Below are 18814 nucleotides of genomic sequence, written 5' to 3'. Positions count from 1 at the left end.
TCAGTATGAGACATAATTAAAGCCACTAAAACACATGAACTAAACAGGAAGGAAAAGAGAATGTACGGCCTGCTCCATCGTTACTTGGATCAGTCACAGTGGGCCCTATTTTGCGCGTCCTATACTGACTGCCAGCCCTCCTCGCCCTCTGTTTGTATCTGGTCATTATGAAAGACAGATGTGTCGAGATTTTTATTTTATTTATTTTTAGCAATCAATATAAGCGATTTAGCGTAAGACCCATCGTGCACACTGCACAGCCAGCGCTGCGATGCGCTCTGGATGGAGTTATGTAATCTTTCACCTGTACCACTCGTTATTGGATATAATAACATCAGATTAAGGTAAGAAAATGGTTAGTCCGGAAATCTCCTTTGAGTCATAAGACCTGGCTGGTAATTGAGACGTGCAAAATAGTTTGTTGATTCTGTTGTTCAGACACTGTGAGGTTGTGATCCTGAGATTTATCCTGTGATCGATGTTGTTGATGGAATCGGTGTCTGGCAGCTCAGGTTATAGGTGGATGATGTCGTATCTTATGACACGAGACCATACAAACTTAACCAAAACACTGGGAGAGCATTGAGATAATTGTGAGACGGCAGCAGACAGAGTAAGATGTTCCTTGATGTTTATTTCGAAGTACACAGCATAGCATAGCATAGCATAGCATAGGCCTGGCTGGCCTTGACCAGCCACCAGGTAGTGACTGGCCCGACTGACTGACATAGAAATTCGACTAGCTTAAGTACAGTTTTACACAATACACATTGGACCAGACTACCATTTGGCCATTCCTAGAAGGTAAATCAGGATCACTGTGGCCCTTTGATCCACTGTTTTAGCATTTGGTTGCCCTAGGTGTGAATCAGGATCTCAGGACTCAAACAAAAGGCACAGTAAAAACAACCCCTGTCCCCAGGTGGTCCTTGAATATCAAAGACAGACCCCAATTAAGCCAGCCAGCTAGTCTGACCAACTAAACAGATCACCATATGCTATGAGCACAGTAGCACACATTATGGATAGAATTATGATTTCCAGATTCCACATAACCCCCCTTATGACATATATGTCATATAAAAAAATATGGAACCATAATTCTTACCAGTTACCACCCCCCTTGATCCTCAGCTTAACAATACATTTAAGACACCAGAATAACAGCTTTACCCCAACATGGTTTTCAAACAGACATTCAAGATTACAAAACTCGACATAAATGATTTCATTTACAGTAAGTACAAATACAATTTCGTATCAGTAAATTAAACCCTCTTCAAACACTGTATTCGGCTGCCAATTTAATCACTATCCTGACAAGTAATCTTAAACAATGAATAATGGAAAATGATTAGTAAGTTACAATTAGCTGACGTTTAAACAAGACATTGCCGCTTTCAGGAAATTTAGGACGTGCCATAACATATCTATACGTTTATAATGCTTTAAATAAAACTCTGCTCCACTAAGGTATATAGAACATACACACCAAATCACATGAAACTCTCTCTTTGGAGTTTCACAGGACCAAAATCAAAATAAGTCTCCAGACCTATCCTGACCATAAACAAATACATTAACAGGCCAGAGTTTAAGCAATATTTAACTAATTAATACTCTCTTCACGTCTCTAGGAAAACACCTATTTGATTCACAATTAGGCTACTTATGAACCAACTTACCTAATTATACGACAAAACATACCAACATGAGGCCTATTTTTTCACGTTGAAACAAACATGACGCACAATTTTGTAAACAGAAAGAAGGAAAGTGCATCTCCCCTCCGTATGAACAAAGGAAATCTTCTGCTTGCTGCATTCCGTTACCTCAAAGTTCGCTTCAGCCACGGATCAAGTTGAGAAAAAGTTCACCGCTGTTTGTCGCTGAAAGTTCTCGAAGCAAACTCTCTCATCATCATCATCTCCCCCCCTCCCAGCTCTGAAACAACAGAGATGGGAAAACGAAGAGAAAAAGGCCGCAACGTAACTTCATCACAGACCCCGCAGGTCCGCGAAGGCCCTCAGCTTGCGTCGTCAGTCGGCCATGGAAAGTGGAAACCGCCGCCGCGCCAAGCGTCGAGTGGTCGCCTCACCCCGTCGTGGACCTCCGCTGGCGTCCCCGTGCCGTGCTCCACCGCATCGCTCCTCTGCTCGCCGTCCCCTGCGTAGAGTTGATGATCGAAGGCCCCCGTGTGGCTGTCCGCTCCGTCGAATGCACCCCTTGTCCACCGGCCGGCTGGAAAGAGACGCACGTCGCCGCTGCGCAACACTCCTCATCGCGGTGGTCCGTCGTCATCCCCGTCCTCGTTCCGCTGGAACCCGTCGTCGCCGTCTCTCACAAAAACTCGCTGATTAGACTGAATAAAAAAGCCAACTGGTTCTTCTCCTAACTGGCGTAAACACCATGAAGGTCGGGATCGCGCACCATCTGTCGTGTATTTTGGACACGAGACCATACAAACTTAACCAAAACACTGGGAGAGCATTGAGATAATTGTGAGACGGCAGCAGACAGAGTAAGATGTTCCTTGATGTTTATTTCGAAGTACACAGTGTGGTGTTAGCTGTAATGCCTTTACTCTGATAGCTATAACCGGATGTGGTCCAACCGGATGTAACGAGATTATGCTTGCCATCATAACACACCAGTTGTACTACACGGAGATCTTATGTGAATAAATATATTGCATTGCCATAAACCGTCTGCATCTTATTACCCATACTTCCACATGGTGCCAGAAGTTGGGCAGCGGTAAAGAGCAACTTTTGGAGCGGTAAAAAAAGGAGAGTTTAACGTCAGCGAGGGACGAGATGTCTCAAGGCGGCGGCGGCGGCGAGGCTGCACATGCAGCACAGCAGCAACAACCTCCACAGCTACCGGCTAATGCTAACGCTCCTCCGGGCGCTACGTTCTCCATACAACCACCTGAAGCGTTCGACTTTTCAAAGCCTCAGGATTGGGAACGGTGGATACGCAGGTTCGAGAGATTCCGACTGGCCAGCAACCTCAATCTTAGCACAGAAGCTAACCAGGCGAACACTCTTATCTACTGCATGGGGGATGAAGCAGACGACATCCTGCGCGGTCATGATTTAACCGACGCACAAAGACAGCAGTACACCTCGGTAAGAGCCACCTTGGAAACATACTTTGTGCCCAGAAAGAACGTGATATATGAGAGAGCAAGATTTAATCAGAGAGTGCAGCAACCAAACGAGGCCGTTGATGTTTTTATTACTGCACTGCATGCCCTGGCTGAACATTGCACATACGGAGCACTCCACGACGAGTTAATAAGAGATCGCATCGTGGTGGGGCTGAGAGACAACAGTCTAGCTGAGAGGATGCAGTTAGACAGGGATTTGACGCTGGAAAAAGCAGTCAACATGGCAAGACAGTCAGAGGCGATCAAGAGGCAGCAGACAGACCTCAGAGGAGGGGGTAGAATGGACATTGATGCTATAACAAAAGGCAGAAGACAAAAACCATTCACACCTAAGACCCCTCATTACCAAAAGCAATCATCAGCAAAGCCACATCCATCATCTGACCGCAAGACATGCTACAGATGTGGAAAGTCCCCTGGTCATGCCATAGCACAGTGCCCAGCCAGAGAGGTCACATGTCACACATGTGGAAAGAGAGGCCATTACAGTAAAGTATGTAGATCTACCAAAACAGTACATGTTGTAGAGACAGAACGTAATGCTGACGGTCCCTTGTTCCTAGGCTCAGTAGATGCAGGCTTAGACCCATGGTATGCTGATTTGACTGTGAGAAACCATATAGTCAGATTTAAGATCGACACAGGAGCCGATGTCTCAGTTATCCCAGCCCAGATCTACTATGCCATTACAGAGGGCGACACACAGTTAGCCAAACCTGACAGACCACTGTTTGGCCCAGGTCGCATGCCTCTATCTGTTTTAGGCAGGTACAGAGAGTCACTATGCAAAGGAGAGCAAGTGATACAGGAAGATATTTATGTTGTCAATGACTTAAATGTAGCCTTGTTAAGCAGACCAGCAAGTGTTAAGCTTAAACTAGTCTACAGAGCAGACAGCATAGACAAGTCTGACATGCAAGAGTCCTACCCAAAATTGTGTCAGGGTTTAGGAATGATGCGGCAGCCATACACTATTAAGCTCAGGCCAGACGCCAATCCTTATTCCCTGGCCACACCAAGACGAGTCCCCATCCCTTTACTAGGCAAAGTAAAAGAGGAACTCAAGAAAATGGAGGACATGGGAGTCATATCCAGAGTGGAAGAGCCAACTGACTGGTGTTCAGGCATGGTTCCAGTGCCTACAAAAAACGGCTCAGTACGCATCTGCGTCGACCTCACCCGCCTCAACGAAGCGGTCTGCAGAGAGAAATACATACTGCCTTCAGTGGAGCAGACAATTGGTTCTCTGGCAGGGGCGAAGATCTTCAGCAAGTTAGATGCTAACAGAGGATTTTGGCAGATCCCATTGTCCCCTGAGTCGTCACTGTACACCACGTTCATAACCCCATTTGGCCGCTTCTACTTTAACAGACTGCCCTTCGGCATAGCGTCGGCCCCAGAACATTTTCAGCGGCGCATGTCTATGATTATCGATGGGCTGCAGGGAGTCGTATGCCACATGGATGATGTTCTTATATGGGGAGGAGACCAACTCGAGCACGACATCAGACTACACACTGTCCTCAACAAACTCCAGGAAGCCGGGGTCACACTAAACATGGAGAAGTGTGAGCTGGGCAAAAGTGAAGTCAAGTTCTTAGGCCACATTCTGTCAGCTGACGGTGTGCAGCCAGACCCGGACAAGGTCAAGGCTGTCATGTCCATGAGAGAGCCGTCTGACACAGGAGAAGTTTGCAGTTTCCTGGGAATGTTAAACCAGCTGGGAAAGTACATTCCAGGTCTAGCTGAGAAAGACAAGCCGTTGAGAGACCTTCTCTCGAAGAAGAATCAGTGGGTCTGGGGATGTGCACAACAGAGAGCATTTGATCAGCTGAAAAATGATCTCACATCTCCTCCAGTGCTGACACTGTACGACCCCAACAAAGAGCTGAAACTGTCGGCGGATGCCTCTTCATACGGATTGGGCGCAGTCCTCCTACAGAAGGAGGGAGAGCGTTGGAAACCAGTCGCGTACGCATCACGCTCCATGACAGAGACAGAACAGAGATACGCCCAGGTGGAGAAGGAGGCGCTAGGATTGACATGGGGGTGCGAGCGTTTCCGAGACTTCCTTATTGGGAGACATTTTGCCATGGAGACTGACCACAAGCCGCTTATCAGCCTGCTGGGTCACAAGGCACTCACAGAGCTTCCTCCCAGAATCCAGCGGTTCCGACTCAGACTTATGAGGTACAGTTACACTATCTCACACACCCCTGGCAAAGAACTGTTTACAGCCGACACACTCTCACGCTCACCTGTCAGTCAAAACCCAAGTTCGAAACTGACAGACAGAGACTTGATGGAAGACACAAACATCTACGTGGATGAAGTTGTCACTAGCATGCCTGCCAGCTCAACATACATGGTACAACTGAGAGATCAACTGCAGGAAGACAGCGTCTGCTCAGAGGTCATGTCATACTGTCAGAAAAGATGGCCTGACCGCAGCAAGCTCACAGGTCCAGTGAAGGCTTACTGGCCTAGTAGAGCCATACTTACAGTACACAATGGACTACTGCTCAAGGGCTCCAGACTAGTTATTCCCACAGCAATGCGCAACTCTGTCCTCGACGCACTACACGAGGGACATCAGGGAATGACCAGATGCCGAGAGCGGGCCAGAGAGGCTGTATGGTGGCCTGGCTTGAGCGGCCAACTGAATGAGCTGGTGAGAAATTGCAACACATGCATCAAGGAACGTGCCAACCCTGTGGAGCCATTAATGTCCACAGAGCTCCCAGAGAGACCATGGCAAAAAGTAGGTTCCGATTTATTCTCACTCAACCAAGACACCTACCTACTAGTAGTGGACTACTACTCTAGGTTTGTAGAGATTGCCAAGCTAACTCCCACACGATCTCAGGATGTTATTGTGCATCTCAAATCATTCTTCTCTAGGCACGGAGTCCCGGACATGTTTTTTAGCGACAACGGCCCTCAGTACTCCAGTCAAGAGTTTAAGGACTTTGCAGCAGCTTACGGGTTCACTCATACCACTAGCAGCCCTAGGTTCGCTCAGAGTAACGGAGAGGCGGAACGTCACGTGCAGACTGTGAAAAGGCTGCTAAAGAAGGCTAAAGATCCATATCTGGCTCTGTTGGCCTATAGAGCTACACCACTCGCAAATGGCTACAGTCCTGCTCAACTCCTCATGGGCAGGAGACTGCGCACTCCGGTGCCCCAGCATCCATCTCTTCTCACTCCAGAGCTTCCAGACAGCACCGTCGTTGCAACTAAGGAAAGAGAGAGGAGAGAAAAGGACACTGCAAATTTCAACAACAGACACCGTGTGAGAGATCTGAGTCAACTCACTCCAGGTCAACCAGTGTGGATTACAGATACAAAGTCTCAAGGCACAGTGGTTTCGTCCCACTCAGCTCCACGTTCATACATTGTGGACGGCCCTACCGGCACTATTCGGAGGAATAGACACCATCTTGTCCCTTTTACAGAGACTGTTCCACACACACCTCACACACCAACACCAGGCACACCACCCCGACCAGGTGAGCCTACACTGGATTATCCAGACCGCCCCGAGTCACCTCAAACACAGGCTCCCAAGGCACACACACCCGTCCATACACACACACATGGTCCTACCACTAGGTGTGGCAGAAGGGTGAGAAAACCTCACAGACTGGACTTGTGAACTGTTTGAAAAAAAAAAAAGAAAAGAAAAGAGAAACTAACCTGACAAATGTGAAATGTGAAAAAAAGAGAAAATAACCTGAAAAAGAAAAGATGTGAAAAAGAAGATGAAAGTTGAATGTTTTGTGTTCTGATGTTCACACTATTTGCCTCCACAGATATTGCCTGACAGTGTTTATTTTTGTTATTTTTCTTGAGAAGCCTTAGGAGTGCATTATTATATTTTGAGTGAATATATATGTGTTCAGTTTCATGCAAGGGTTTTCAGAGGATTCCAGATTCTGCATTATCTGAGTTAGAGCTGTAATTGTTACAGTCTGTTATAGCTTACTAGAAAGGGAGATGTGGTGTTAGCTGTAATGCCTTTACTCTGATAGCTATAACCGGATGTGGTCCAACCGGATGTAACGAGATTATGCTTGCCATCATAACACACCAGTTGTACTACACGGAGATCTTATGTGAATAAATATATTGCATTGCCATAAACCGTCTGCATCTTATTACCCATACTTCCACACACAGCATAGCATAGCATAGCATAGCATAGGCCTGGCTGGCCTTGACCAGCCACCAGGTAGTGACTGGCCCGACTGACTGACATAGAAATTCGACTAGCTTAAGTACAGTTTTACACAATACACATTGGACCAGACTACCATTTGGCCATTCCTAGAAGGTAAATCAGGATCACTGTGGCCCTTTGATCCACTGTTTTAGCATTTGGTTGCCCTAGGTGTGAATCAGGATCTCAGGACTCAAACAAAAGGCACAGTAAAAACAACCCCTGTCCCCAGGTGGTCCTTGAATATCAAAGACAGACCCCAATTAAGCCAGCCAGCTAGTCTGACCAACTAAACAGATCACCATATGCTATGAGCACAGTAGCACACATTATGGATAGAATTATGATTTCCAGATTCCACAATGATGAAACCATGACATGCTGTGTTGGACAAGTGTTATTAGTAGGGTGGGGTGGTAGTGGTGATGGTAGCGGGAGGGATTTGGTGCTGACCTTGACGTTTGGACAGTCATCAGTGACCCCGACAGATTATCGTGATCTTATCAAGCTAAGAAAGAGACATGTTTTCAATGTCCTAATGATGCCTCTCGCCACATAAGACAATATGTTGGTTGGCTGCTCAGAGACTTAGGGGCTTGTCTATCTGTCATCAGATGATTCAATGTATTCCTCTGATTAGGTTCAAAGGGTTTAATATTAGGGAGCCAAAGTCAAACTATACTGAATGTGCAGTGTGTGGCTATGCAGTATGGGCTATATCTTTACCCCTTACCCCTTATCCCTAAACGTATTTGCAAAACCTTTTAAAATTGTTGTACGATGTATGTGCTCACAACGTGTTGAGATCGCCTAGTTGAACTATTTTAAAATGTTTTTCAAAATAGTAAAAAATGGCAATATAAGTTTAGGGATAAGGGGTAAGGGTTGGCACAAGATAGGGCCCCAAGTGTGTTTAGATTTGTATGCAAATGTAACCGTGTCTGCATGTGTGAATGTCAGTTTTGTGTGAACCTGTGCACGTGGGTTATGTGTGTATTTTCACAGGCCAGACACGACCCTAGGGTACTCAAGTAAAGCTACTCTATAAATATTTGTTTAACCTTGAGGCCCTGATAATGAAAAGTATCAACTCTATTGCTGTTTGCACAGGGTGTCACATGGGAATCATGTTCATGGCCAACCAGGCTGAGACTGCAATATCACTGGAAAATGTGCTATAGTAACATTACATTAACCACTTTCACCCTGGCGTCCCAAAATATTTCAAAATATTCTTCAAAATCTTAGTATTTAAACAGGGTTCATATGGTTTAAACCTATTAAAGCACTTGTACAGTATCTAGAAAGTTAAAACATTTAGGGCTGCACCTAACAATTAAATGGATTTATCTATTTGTTGTTGTTGTTGCTATTATTATAATTATTCAATTTATTATTTATTATCTTTTTTTTCTTAGTATTATATATTTTTTGTATATCTATGTGATTAAGTTAGATCATGAAATGACGGTGGAATAAGGTTATACAATACAAAATAAATAACAATCAAATTATCCCAGCAGTCAGAAAGATAGCAATTCATCTATCTAGATAAATGTCTGCCTCTGTACGTCTCTGTACGTGCCTATGTACGTGTGTACGTCTGTAATCCACAACTCGAGAACCGTTCGCCCCACCGACTTCAAATTCGACACACGTGTTCCACACCCCCACAGGGAGTGCAGTGCCCGGTGTCGAGTCCATCGGATGGCCGGTTGTCCAGAACCAGCACAAAGGCCTCTGCCCTGGATCTGATGCATTGGCAGAATCCACCCTCAGGTAGAATAAAAGTGAGGTGTGACTGTGCCCTTAGATGGCATTTGTAGAATCGGCCTCACGGGTCTTAATGGGTTAAGCTGGTGACTTCAAGTGACTTCTAGGTTCTTATAAAGACATTAGCTTGCTATTGCTACTACAACAAGACAGTGGGGAGACAGGGCTTTATTTCTCTCTTTTTTTAAAATTGTTGATTGTTTTTTATTTCATTTTTTTTTCTTAAAATGCAATCAAATGTCCAAATGGATGATGATCCCGTTGGCAACAATAGAATCAGTGTCAGTAGTAAATCTAGTTACGGTTGGTTGCTATCTAATTACAATGTGATTACAGAATTAGGCCCCGTAACCTAAAACCTTACTATGCTCATAATTGATTTAGTGGAGACCAGTCATAAGCTCACATAGACGTCCAGGTCTGACCGGGTTCCTCAAGGGGCCCAACCTTGGTCCCCTCCTAAGTTTTTCCTTTTTCTAAATCTCTTTTCTGAAAATAGCTGATCTTCTCACATGAGCTTGTAGATCTACTATCTTCAGTACAACACACCAGAGGAGGTATACCAGTGTGTGTGTGTGTGTGTGTGTGTGTGTGTGTGTGTGTGTGTGTGTGTGTGTGTGTGTGTGTGTGTGTGTCAAATCGAGTTTAACGTCGTTAACGTCGTTTAATGCAATCAGATAGGACTTTTCTGTTTGGATGTATCATGGGCCAGAAAGTAGTTTTTTGCCACTTAGTAGGCGTTCCCGCATAACTTCCGGCCGGGTATGATGATGATGTCACGCGCATATGTCCTAGTCGTAAGGTGCATATTAGCAGATGGGTTTGGTGTAAATTCTACTGTAATTCTACAACTCTTGAGAGCAGAAGTTCTATAAACAAGATTTAGGGAATTTGGTGGCCAGCCACATCAGTCAGGCGAGCCGGAGAAAAACACATGGTAATAAATGATTCATTATTCCTCTGTGTCTGTCTGATGGAGTGACAGACGAACGAAAGGGATTGCACCATGGATCCCTCTGCATTTGAAGCGTGTGTGTATTTGTGTGTGTGTGCGTGCGTGCGTGCATCTACAGTAACTGTCCATAAGTGCACGCATGTTTTTGTGTCTCTGACTGTGTCTGTGAATAGATGGCGCGTGTCTTTGTGTCTGTGAATGAATGGGTGGTGTGTGGGTGCGGTGCATTCTGCCCATCAATCTGTTTCACTTGGGAGTGACAGTCCAACATTTGCATTCGAATCCCATTGGCAAGTGGCCCTTTCCCTCCAGACGAGGGGTAAATCATGTGGCCTTTTCCCTCCAGACGAGGGGTAAATCATGTGGACTTTTCCCTCCAGACGAGGGGTAAATCAAACCCTTTTCCCTCCAGACGAGGGGTAAATCAAACCCTTTTCCCTCCAGACGAGGGGTAAATCAAACCCTTTTCCCTCCAGACGAGGGGTAAATCAAACCCTTTTCCCTCCAGACGAGGGGTAAATCAGACGAGGGGTAAATCAGACGAGGGGTAAATCAGACGAGGGGTAAATCCAGACGAGGGGTAAATCCAGACGAGGGGTAAATCCAGACGAGGGGTAAATCCAGACGAGGGGTAAATCATGTGGCCCTTTCCCTCCAGACGAGGGGTAAATCCAGACGAGGGGTAAATCCAGACGAGGGGTAAATCCAGACGAGGGGTAAATCATGTGGCCCTTTCCCTCCAGACGAGGGGTAAATCATGTGGCCCTTTCCCTCCAGACGAGGGGTAAATCAAATTCTCCCTACAATGATTTATTATGATATGAGTAAGCACCCGTGGCATACTGTAGGCATAGTATTTTCATGTGTGTTTCTGCCCCCAGGGTCCACTGCATTATGTATATATCTGCTTCATCTAAACAAGAGGTTGCTGGAAAGCTTTTAATGCATTATTCAAGGTTATACGATGCCCAACTCAGTTACTACAACACAAACGTTACGTCACTTAGCATAGAAGAACCAATTTCAGTTTAGTATATGAATTTGGTGAAATATCTTACAGTTCATGCACTAATGAAAGCACTCTTACTGTGCGCTTTAGGCATACATACAGGCATACACTGTAAGGCATACAGAATCAGATGGCCATTATATCGTTCATACTGTATGTAGCCTACTTGACTTTTTCAAGTCTACCAGTGATCGCTTTCTGCTTTTAATCCAAGAAGAAGACCTTATCTGGTCGAAACGTTGGTTGTCTTTCATTGAATTATAGTTTGCATTGTCGCTCTGAGTGTGCAGCCTTTTACTTAATTTTAAGTTGTTGTTATTATTATACTATCACTATGATATGTCTTTATTCTGGCTAATAAACTGTAACAAAATGATAATGACACATTGTTATGATGTCAACAAAGTGCTAAATTCAAAAATAAGGCTTCCAAAAAGCTGCTCTGATTGACTTGCAATTTTTAAATGGTTTAGGATTATGCACCTTCCTGTGTCACAAACACGTTAATCGGAACTGTATACAATTCCTGAATGCGAGTGTCACATTGTGCAAATGTACGTGTGTTGTTAGAAGTCATTGTGGCTGGTTAGCATTACAGATGTTTTAGAATAATGCTTTTTTTTTGTTGCTTTTTTAAGTGAGGACAGGACAGTAGCATCATACTTATTGTGAGAATACAAAAAGGGTTAATACAGCTTCAGTCACTTGACAATGATCATTGCTTTACCCTTAGATCTGGCTACACGCTACTGTACTGTACATCTCTGATTCTACCTACCAGGTCTATATTACTATACTTGTGTTATGAAGAAGTCAATTCTGTTAACTCTCTGTTAACATTTAGTGTCATATATGGCTGTTATGCTATGTTTCACTACACTATTCCATGCCATGTTCTTAAATTAATGGCGGCTTCCCTGTTGTGTCTCAGGGGTGGACCTGCTCTCCCTGTTCAACCACCCCACTGTCCGAGAGGGCCAGTTGAAGTACTACACTATCAAAGTGCCACTGCGGGTTCAAAACCGTGATGAGGGGGTCAAAGGGGTGGAGGCTAACTGGCTGGATCACATGACACAGCACTTCAACAATGGAGCGTCACTGGTGGATGGATACTTTCACCTGGGAAGTGAAAACGGTAAGCTAGAAGATCACATGATGCATAAAATGCAGTATGAATATGGGGTGAAAACGGTAAGCTAGAAGATCACATGATGCATAACATACAGTATGAATATGGGGTGAAAACGGTAAGCTAGAAGATCACATGATGCATAACATACAGTATGAATATGGGCTGAAAACGGTAAGCTAGAAGATCACATGATGCATAACATACAGTATGAATATGGGGTGAAAACGGTAAGCTAGAAGATCACATGATGCATAACATACAGTATGAATATGGGCTGAAAACGGTAAGCTAGAAGATCACATGATGCATAACATACAGTATGAATATGGGGTGAAAACGGTAAGCTAGAAGATCACATGATGCATAACATACAGTATGAATATGGGGTGGAAACGGTAAGCTAGAAGATCACATAATGCATAACATACAGTATGAATATGGGGTGAAAACGGTAAGCTAGAAGATCACATGATGCATAACATACAGTATGAATATGGGGTGAAACAATTCTGTGGCCTCCTGTGACAATAAAGGTTGTTCTATGTCTATAGGGGAAAGAGGGAGGCAACATAAAAGACTGGCGAGGGAAACACGTTTTATTGGGAAGTTAACCTTAAAACAGTTTAAGTGCCAGGGACGTTAAGACGAGCCCGTTTTCACTATGTACTGATTGCCAGGGACGTTAAGACGAGCAAAAAACATGGATTTTTTTTGGAATCCATGTTTTTGAAAATTCCTCTAATCTGGTGTGCAGGTTATGACATGCACATTACATGCACAATAGAATTACATTTTCTTTATTTTCTTTATAATGGGAAAAGTGGCACCCGGGACCAAAACTGGTGTCCACCCCCTGGCACCCAAACAGAGAGGCACAGAGACAGATTTAAATGAAGCAGCTGGAATATCCTTGTGGGTGTGAGAAAAGAAAGAGAAAGAAACAGGATGAAGAAAGAATACAGAAATAGTGGAACAGTTGAACTGAAGCATACTGTAATGAGGATTCATTTAAGCTAACCGCATTCTATCTGCGTTGTTCTGTCAATGTCCTGTATACAAAATGAGGCACGGTCTGGCACACACATTCACAATGAAGACAATATAGAACATCAGGGAAAGAATATTTTCACTTAATATTGAAGAGGCAACAGAGAGCATTGAGCATTCTAGTCACTTCTGTAACAACATGAACAAAAACCACAGGTGACAATGTGATGTGAATCAATGCAGATAGACAACAGGTCGTTTTGAGGAATCAATCTGATTGGTTGAAATAGTCATCTAGCCGTGCTTCAAATGAGCATGATGGAACACCTAATGAAAACGAAACAAAATCACGGTTGAGAGTTTAAAGGAGCATTCAGTGATTTGGGTGATTTGGAAAACCCCCGGTCCGCCCCGGTAACAAGATGTGCACTGCATGCATGCACTTCTTCTTCTTATCGTGTCCACAATACAGTCAGTTACAACACTTGGCTAGATGTGGTTCAGCCACAGCTGAACACATTGCTGTCCTTTCTCATTAAACTCTGCCAAGTCCGATGCTGTGCAGGGATGTTCCAGCAGGGGGCATGTGAGGAGGTGCTGCATGGTCTGTGGTTCAGTTCCACAGTCACACACAATGTCCTTGTCATCTGAAAATCCCCATTTTGCGAGAGTGGCTTTTGCTCGCACTACAGTGGGGGGACACGCGACAGGCCAAAAGCACACACACCAAGGCCCTCCCCCGCTCAGTCATGATTGGCGGAAGGCCCCTCTCTATCCTGATTGGAGGCTGGGCTGGGCCACCTAGCCAAAAACGAAACCTACGGTTTTTTGACCCCCAGGGGTTAACACTCCTGGGGGTATTTAATCCATTAAATCATAGCGCCCAAACGATTTATAGCAACGGAGCACTTTTACTAAAAGTGCTCACAACAGGGAATTGTTTCAGCCATAAGCGGCGGGTGGATTTTACCTTTAGGTAGATTAGAATCGCGTGGGGGGGGACGCAGATTTATTTATTTCCCCCAGATGGTCTAACAATGTCATGATTTGACCAATTTATTACCAATCTCGTACACCATTGCTCACGAGCAAGCAAGATCCTTGACCCAATTACAGCCACTGCATCTTACCTTTTAATTAAAGTAAAAGTAGTCTGAGGAAATTTTGGCTGAGATGGGTTTGTCAAGTCTCAAGTCAGTGTGGAGATTACCCGGCGGTGTTGCTGCCCCTCCCCTCCCCTCCCTCCCGGCTCATAGCTCTTTACTAGGCATGTAACGATTCACTCAACTCACGATACGATTCGTATCACGATATGAGGTTCACGATACGATTTTTCACGATATTTTACACACAGACAGAGCAGCCTCTCCGCTGACCGTGTCAGTGTAGTGTTGCTGCAGGCAGGAGTGTGAATGAACCGTGCAGTCACTGGAACAAAGCCACCATATTATCATTTGAATACCTGTTCTGTGAACACCGTAAAGGTGCATGTGCCTATACGTGACAAAATTACCAGGGGGAGGGGAGCTTCAGCCTTCAGTCAGTGGGTGCTATTTGGCTTACTATTGTGTCAGTGGGTGCTTTAGCCCTCAAGCACTCCCGGAGTTTTTTCACCATGACCATGTATGATTATATATATATATATATATATATATATATATATATATATATATATATATATATTTTTTTTAAACATTGTATCATGGTTAAAAGATAATAACATAAGTAGTATAGTATATTAATGTTTTACTTTTATTGGACGACGACAAGCACGCCTCTCACTTCACACAGATTTTTAAGGGTATAATTCTTGTAGGGTATATAACTGTTGTATAATTGCAATATTACACTTGAGGGTTGTGCTTTACCGTCATGAATGGCACTTCTGCGCTGCTCACAGAACTCTTCCTGCAGCAACGCAGGCATGCCATTAATGACAACCTTGTGTAATATTGCTTAAGTAGGCCTCCTCAGGCGATATCAGGCTCAGTCAGATGGATGGATGAGGGACAGACATGGTCTGCAGCCAGACTAGAACAGACAGTCAGCACAAATAATTTACATCCTTCCCCCATAATAATTGTACCGGTATATAGCCTACGGTATGTAGTCTACTAGATGTGAGGGCCAGGCTATGAGATGTTAGGGCCTTGAGAATTTTTGCTTAGGGCGCCCCCACAGACTCTAGACTCGGCCTGCACAATTCTGCACATTCTGAGCTTTTCTTGTGCCGTATTGCTAACTTGTAGTCCAAAAATCACACCCGTGTGAACTGAGTGGTGTAAGGTCTTATATAGCCTGATCAGCTGTGGTCTGACGTAACGTCTGACGTAATGAAATCACACCCGGGTGAACTGGGTGACCGTAGCAACCATGCTCATTTTTTGAGCACAGACAGACAGACAAACAAAGCCAGTCGTAGGAGTGGTTTACACCACTCAAAACATTTAGTATGCATGCATATGTTTCCAATAATACCACAGGAGCAGTCAAGTCACAATTAAGCTTTAATGTCTACCAAAATGCTACTCACAAAACCTATGCCAAATCACCCACTAGTGTGCAAGCTATTGACAACAAAAGCAAGCCCCCTGGTACCTGCCTAACATCTGAGCTATGCTGGGCTTTAAGTGCCTTTAAAAGCGGCACTTCAGTGAACCCCAACCTATTGCCAAGGACCTGAGAGTGTAGTCCCCACCAGAGACTCATGTCTCCACCCAGAGTTACAAAAAACACAAGAGTGTACTGACGATGGAAGGACAGATGACTCAGTCCAGCTGGCCGACTCCCTAAACAACCAGAGAGATCACTGGCAGCTTGGTCAACAGCACTCAGACACTACACACATTAGGGCTGCATAATATATGGAAAATATATTGTTAACTCAATATCAAAATGCACAAGAAGAAAATGTTGTGAGGGGAGAAACTGTATTGATACGTTGGTGGTATATGGTATTATTGTCAATAGCAGCTGTTTGTAACCAGGTGAAATGTTGAGAGTAAAACCTTGTTCGAATAGAAATATTCTGCAAAGCCGCTCCTATGCTCAGCTTTGTGTGTTTGTGTGTATGTGTCTGTCTGTCTGTCTGTCTGTCTGTCTGTCTGTCTGTCTGTCTGTCTGTCTGTCTGTCTGTCTGTCTGTCTGTCTGTCTGTCTGTCTGTCTGTCTGTCTGTCTGTCTGTCTGTCTGTCCGTTTAGCACAGAATGTGCTCAGCTGATTGGCTGAGCACGGAATGTGATGTATGATGATGTATGACGATGTATGATGATAAGAGTGCCGCTCACTTCACACAAGTGTGATTTGTATGGGGCGCTTCTATAAACAGATTTTGTCCCCACACGTCTCAAGATTTGCCATTGACCACGGTAAGAGAATTCCGGTCAAATGTCCGCTAAATTTTGTTCCCGCCCGTCTCAAGTTTTGCCATTGACGATGAACGGAAAAATGATGTCAGAATTCCGCTAAATATGACATAAATTAAACACGAAAACATTAAACGCCACTGACATTGAAGGGACAATTTATGGCATATGTAAACGAGCAAATCAGCTAACCAATCACAGGCAATAGGCATTCTGATTGGCCAGAATTAACCAATCATGCAGGCAACAGGCATTCTGATTGGCCAGTATGAGATGATGTATGATGATAAGAGCTGGTAATTCCGCTAAATATGACGTAAATTAAATATCAAAACATTAAACGACATTGACATTGAAGGGAAAATTTACGAGAAAATCAGCTAACCAATCACATGTTGGTGGGAACGCTTGGCCAATAAATTGATGTACGATGACAAGAGCGCCCCTCATCGTGTGATTTTTTTAATGAATGGCTTTTGAAGATTACGTCACATTCAATAATGTTCTCACATGTTTTTCATAATATCACCATACATGTACTGTATACACACCAGGAGGGAGAGATACAGCCGCCCACACGGGGGGTTACAGCACACCACTAAAACAACCACAGCTTTACACAACCTATAGTAGGGAACAAAAACAACAACAAAGTAGAACACAGACAAGACAAGAGCCCTACGTATTTTAAGGCGAACCACTATAAACAAACAACAAGTGTATGACACAGATAACAGTCATCCCACAAGATTATCCAAGATTATCCAAAACAGGCGACTGTGGCTCAGGAGGTAGAGCAGGTCGTCCAATGATCCATGGGTCGGCGGTTCGAATCCCGGCTCCTCCTGTCTACATGTCGAAGTGTCCTTGGGCAAGACACTGAACCCCAAATTGCTCCCGATGTGCTGGTTGGTACCTTGCATGGCTTCCGCCGCAATCGGTGTATGAATGTGTGTGTGAATGGGTGAATGTAATGCACTATGTAAAGCGCCTTGGATAAAGGCGCTATATAAATGCACCATTTACCATTTACCATTTAGAACAAACATGATGGGGTGGACACAAATGGACAAATGGACACAAATTCTTAAAAGACAAAACTGAGTACCACAGACGAAAAACAGTCTAAGTCCAAATTTCAATCTGATCCCTCCACGAAAAGGCCTCGTTGTCCTGAACCCTTATCTATCATTTATACATTATGGATCAATAGTGTGGACTTAGACTGTTATTCGTCTGTGGCATTACTAGTGCCCAGCATAACAAACAAGTGTCCAGTACTGCTACTGGCGCTTCAGTAGTGAGTAGTACTGAAGAATGCTACATATTAAACGAGTAGAGAAAGGGATTACTAATGTACATAACATATCAAAGGGGTTCGTTTTCCCTAGAAAATAGAAAACAACTGGGTTGGCGCCTAATTACGGAAACATATTAAAACAGAGACGGACTGGTTATATTAAATCACAGTCACAGCCAAAGACAGTAGACATGACATGTAGGTACTTGGTACCCTGGCTGGTAGGGATTTCCGGTCTCCTAATCGGGCGTGGCCATCCCACGTTAATGTCAGCAAGCTGTAAACATATAGGTCTGTGACTTGTGAGGAATGAGTCCAATATATTTACTTCAGTGACTATGTGGCAAAGGAATGGGTCATAATCTGTGCTCATGTGCACTTCTGCAATGAAATGAATAGACTCACAGTCTGCTTCTGGTCTCCTAAAGGGGTCAGCACAGCACCCATGATTCAGGAAATGAAAAGAAGTTGGGGTGTCTCCGTTTAATCTCTATCATCTCTGCCGACCTCACAAGGTGTTGACAGTTATTATCTGTGACCCAGCCCTATGATTGGCCCATCGATCTGGGCAACAATCCGCCCAGTGCCTATAGTAATCCTGTGACGGGCGGCTCCAGAACAAAGATACCGCAGACCAAAAAACACACATACTGTACAGTGTGCCCACACACAGTAATGACACATGGAAGGACGCAACAAAAGGTAATACATTCCCTAGTCCAGCGATTCTCAGCCTGTGTGCTGGGGCCCACTTGTAGGCCGTGAGGATATTACAAATCGGCCCCAAATAATTTGCGAAACACTGTGATTCTAATGATAATATCACATAAATTATTTCACTGTGATACCGATAAACCAGTAAGGTCCATATGAAGTTAAAGTAGGCCTACACTATGTTAGCT

At 44.2% G+C, this 18814-nt stretch overlaps 1 protein-coding gene across 1 annotated transcript in view; it reads left to right on the top strand.

Annotated features, from left to right (window-relative positions):
- The window catches only part of rftn1b (raftlin, lipid raft linker 1b), a gene marked incomplete at its 3' end in the record, with an annotated part of 282384 nt that overhangs the window by 238578 nt on the left and 24992 nt on the right, over positions 1 to 18814 (top strand). Inside the window, exon 10 of the mRNA XM_079503732.1 lies at positions 12060 to 12263. Coding sequence (XP_079359858.1) covers positions 12060 to 12263 — 204 coding nt within the window. The remainder of the gene's footprint in view (positions 1 to 12059; positions 12264 to 18814) is intronic.

The sequence above is a fragment of the Electrona antarctica genome, assembly GCF_951216825.1.
Source record: "Electrona antarctica genome assembly, chromosome: 6".
In the NCBI taxonomy this organism is placed as follows: Eukaryota; Metazoa; Chordata; class Actinopteri; order Myctophiformes; family Myctophidae; genus Electrona; species Electrona antarctica.
This window is presented reverse-complemented; position numbering and strand designations above follow the sequence as displayed.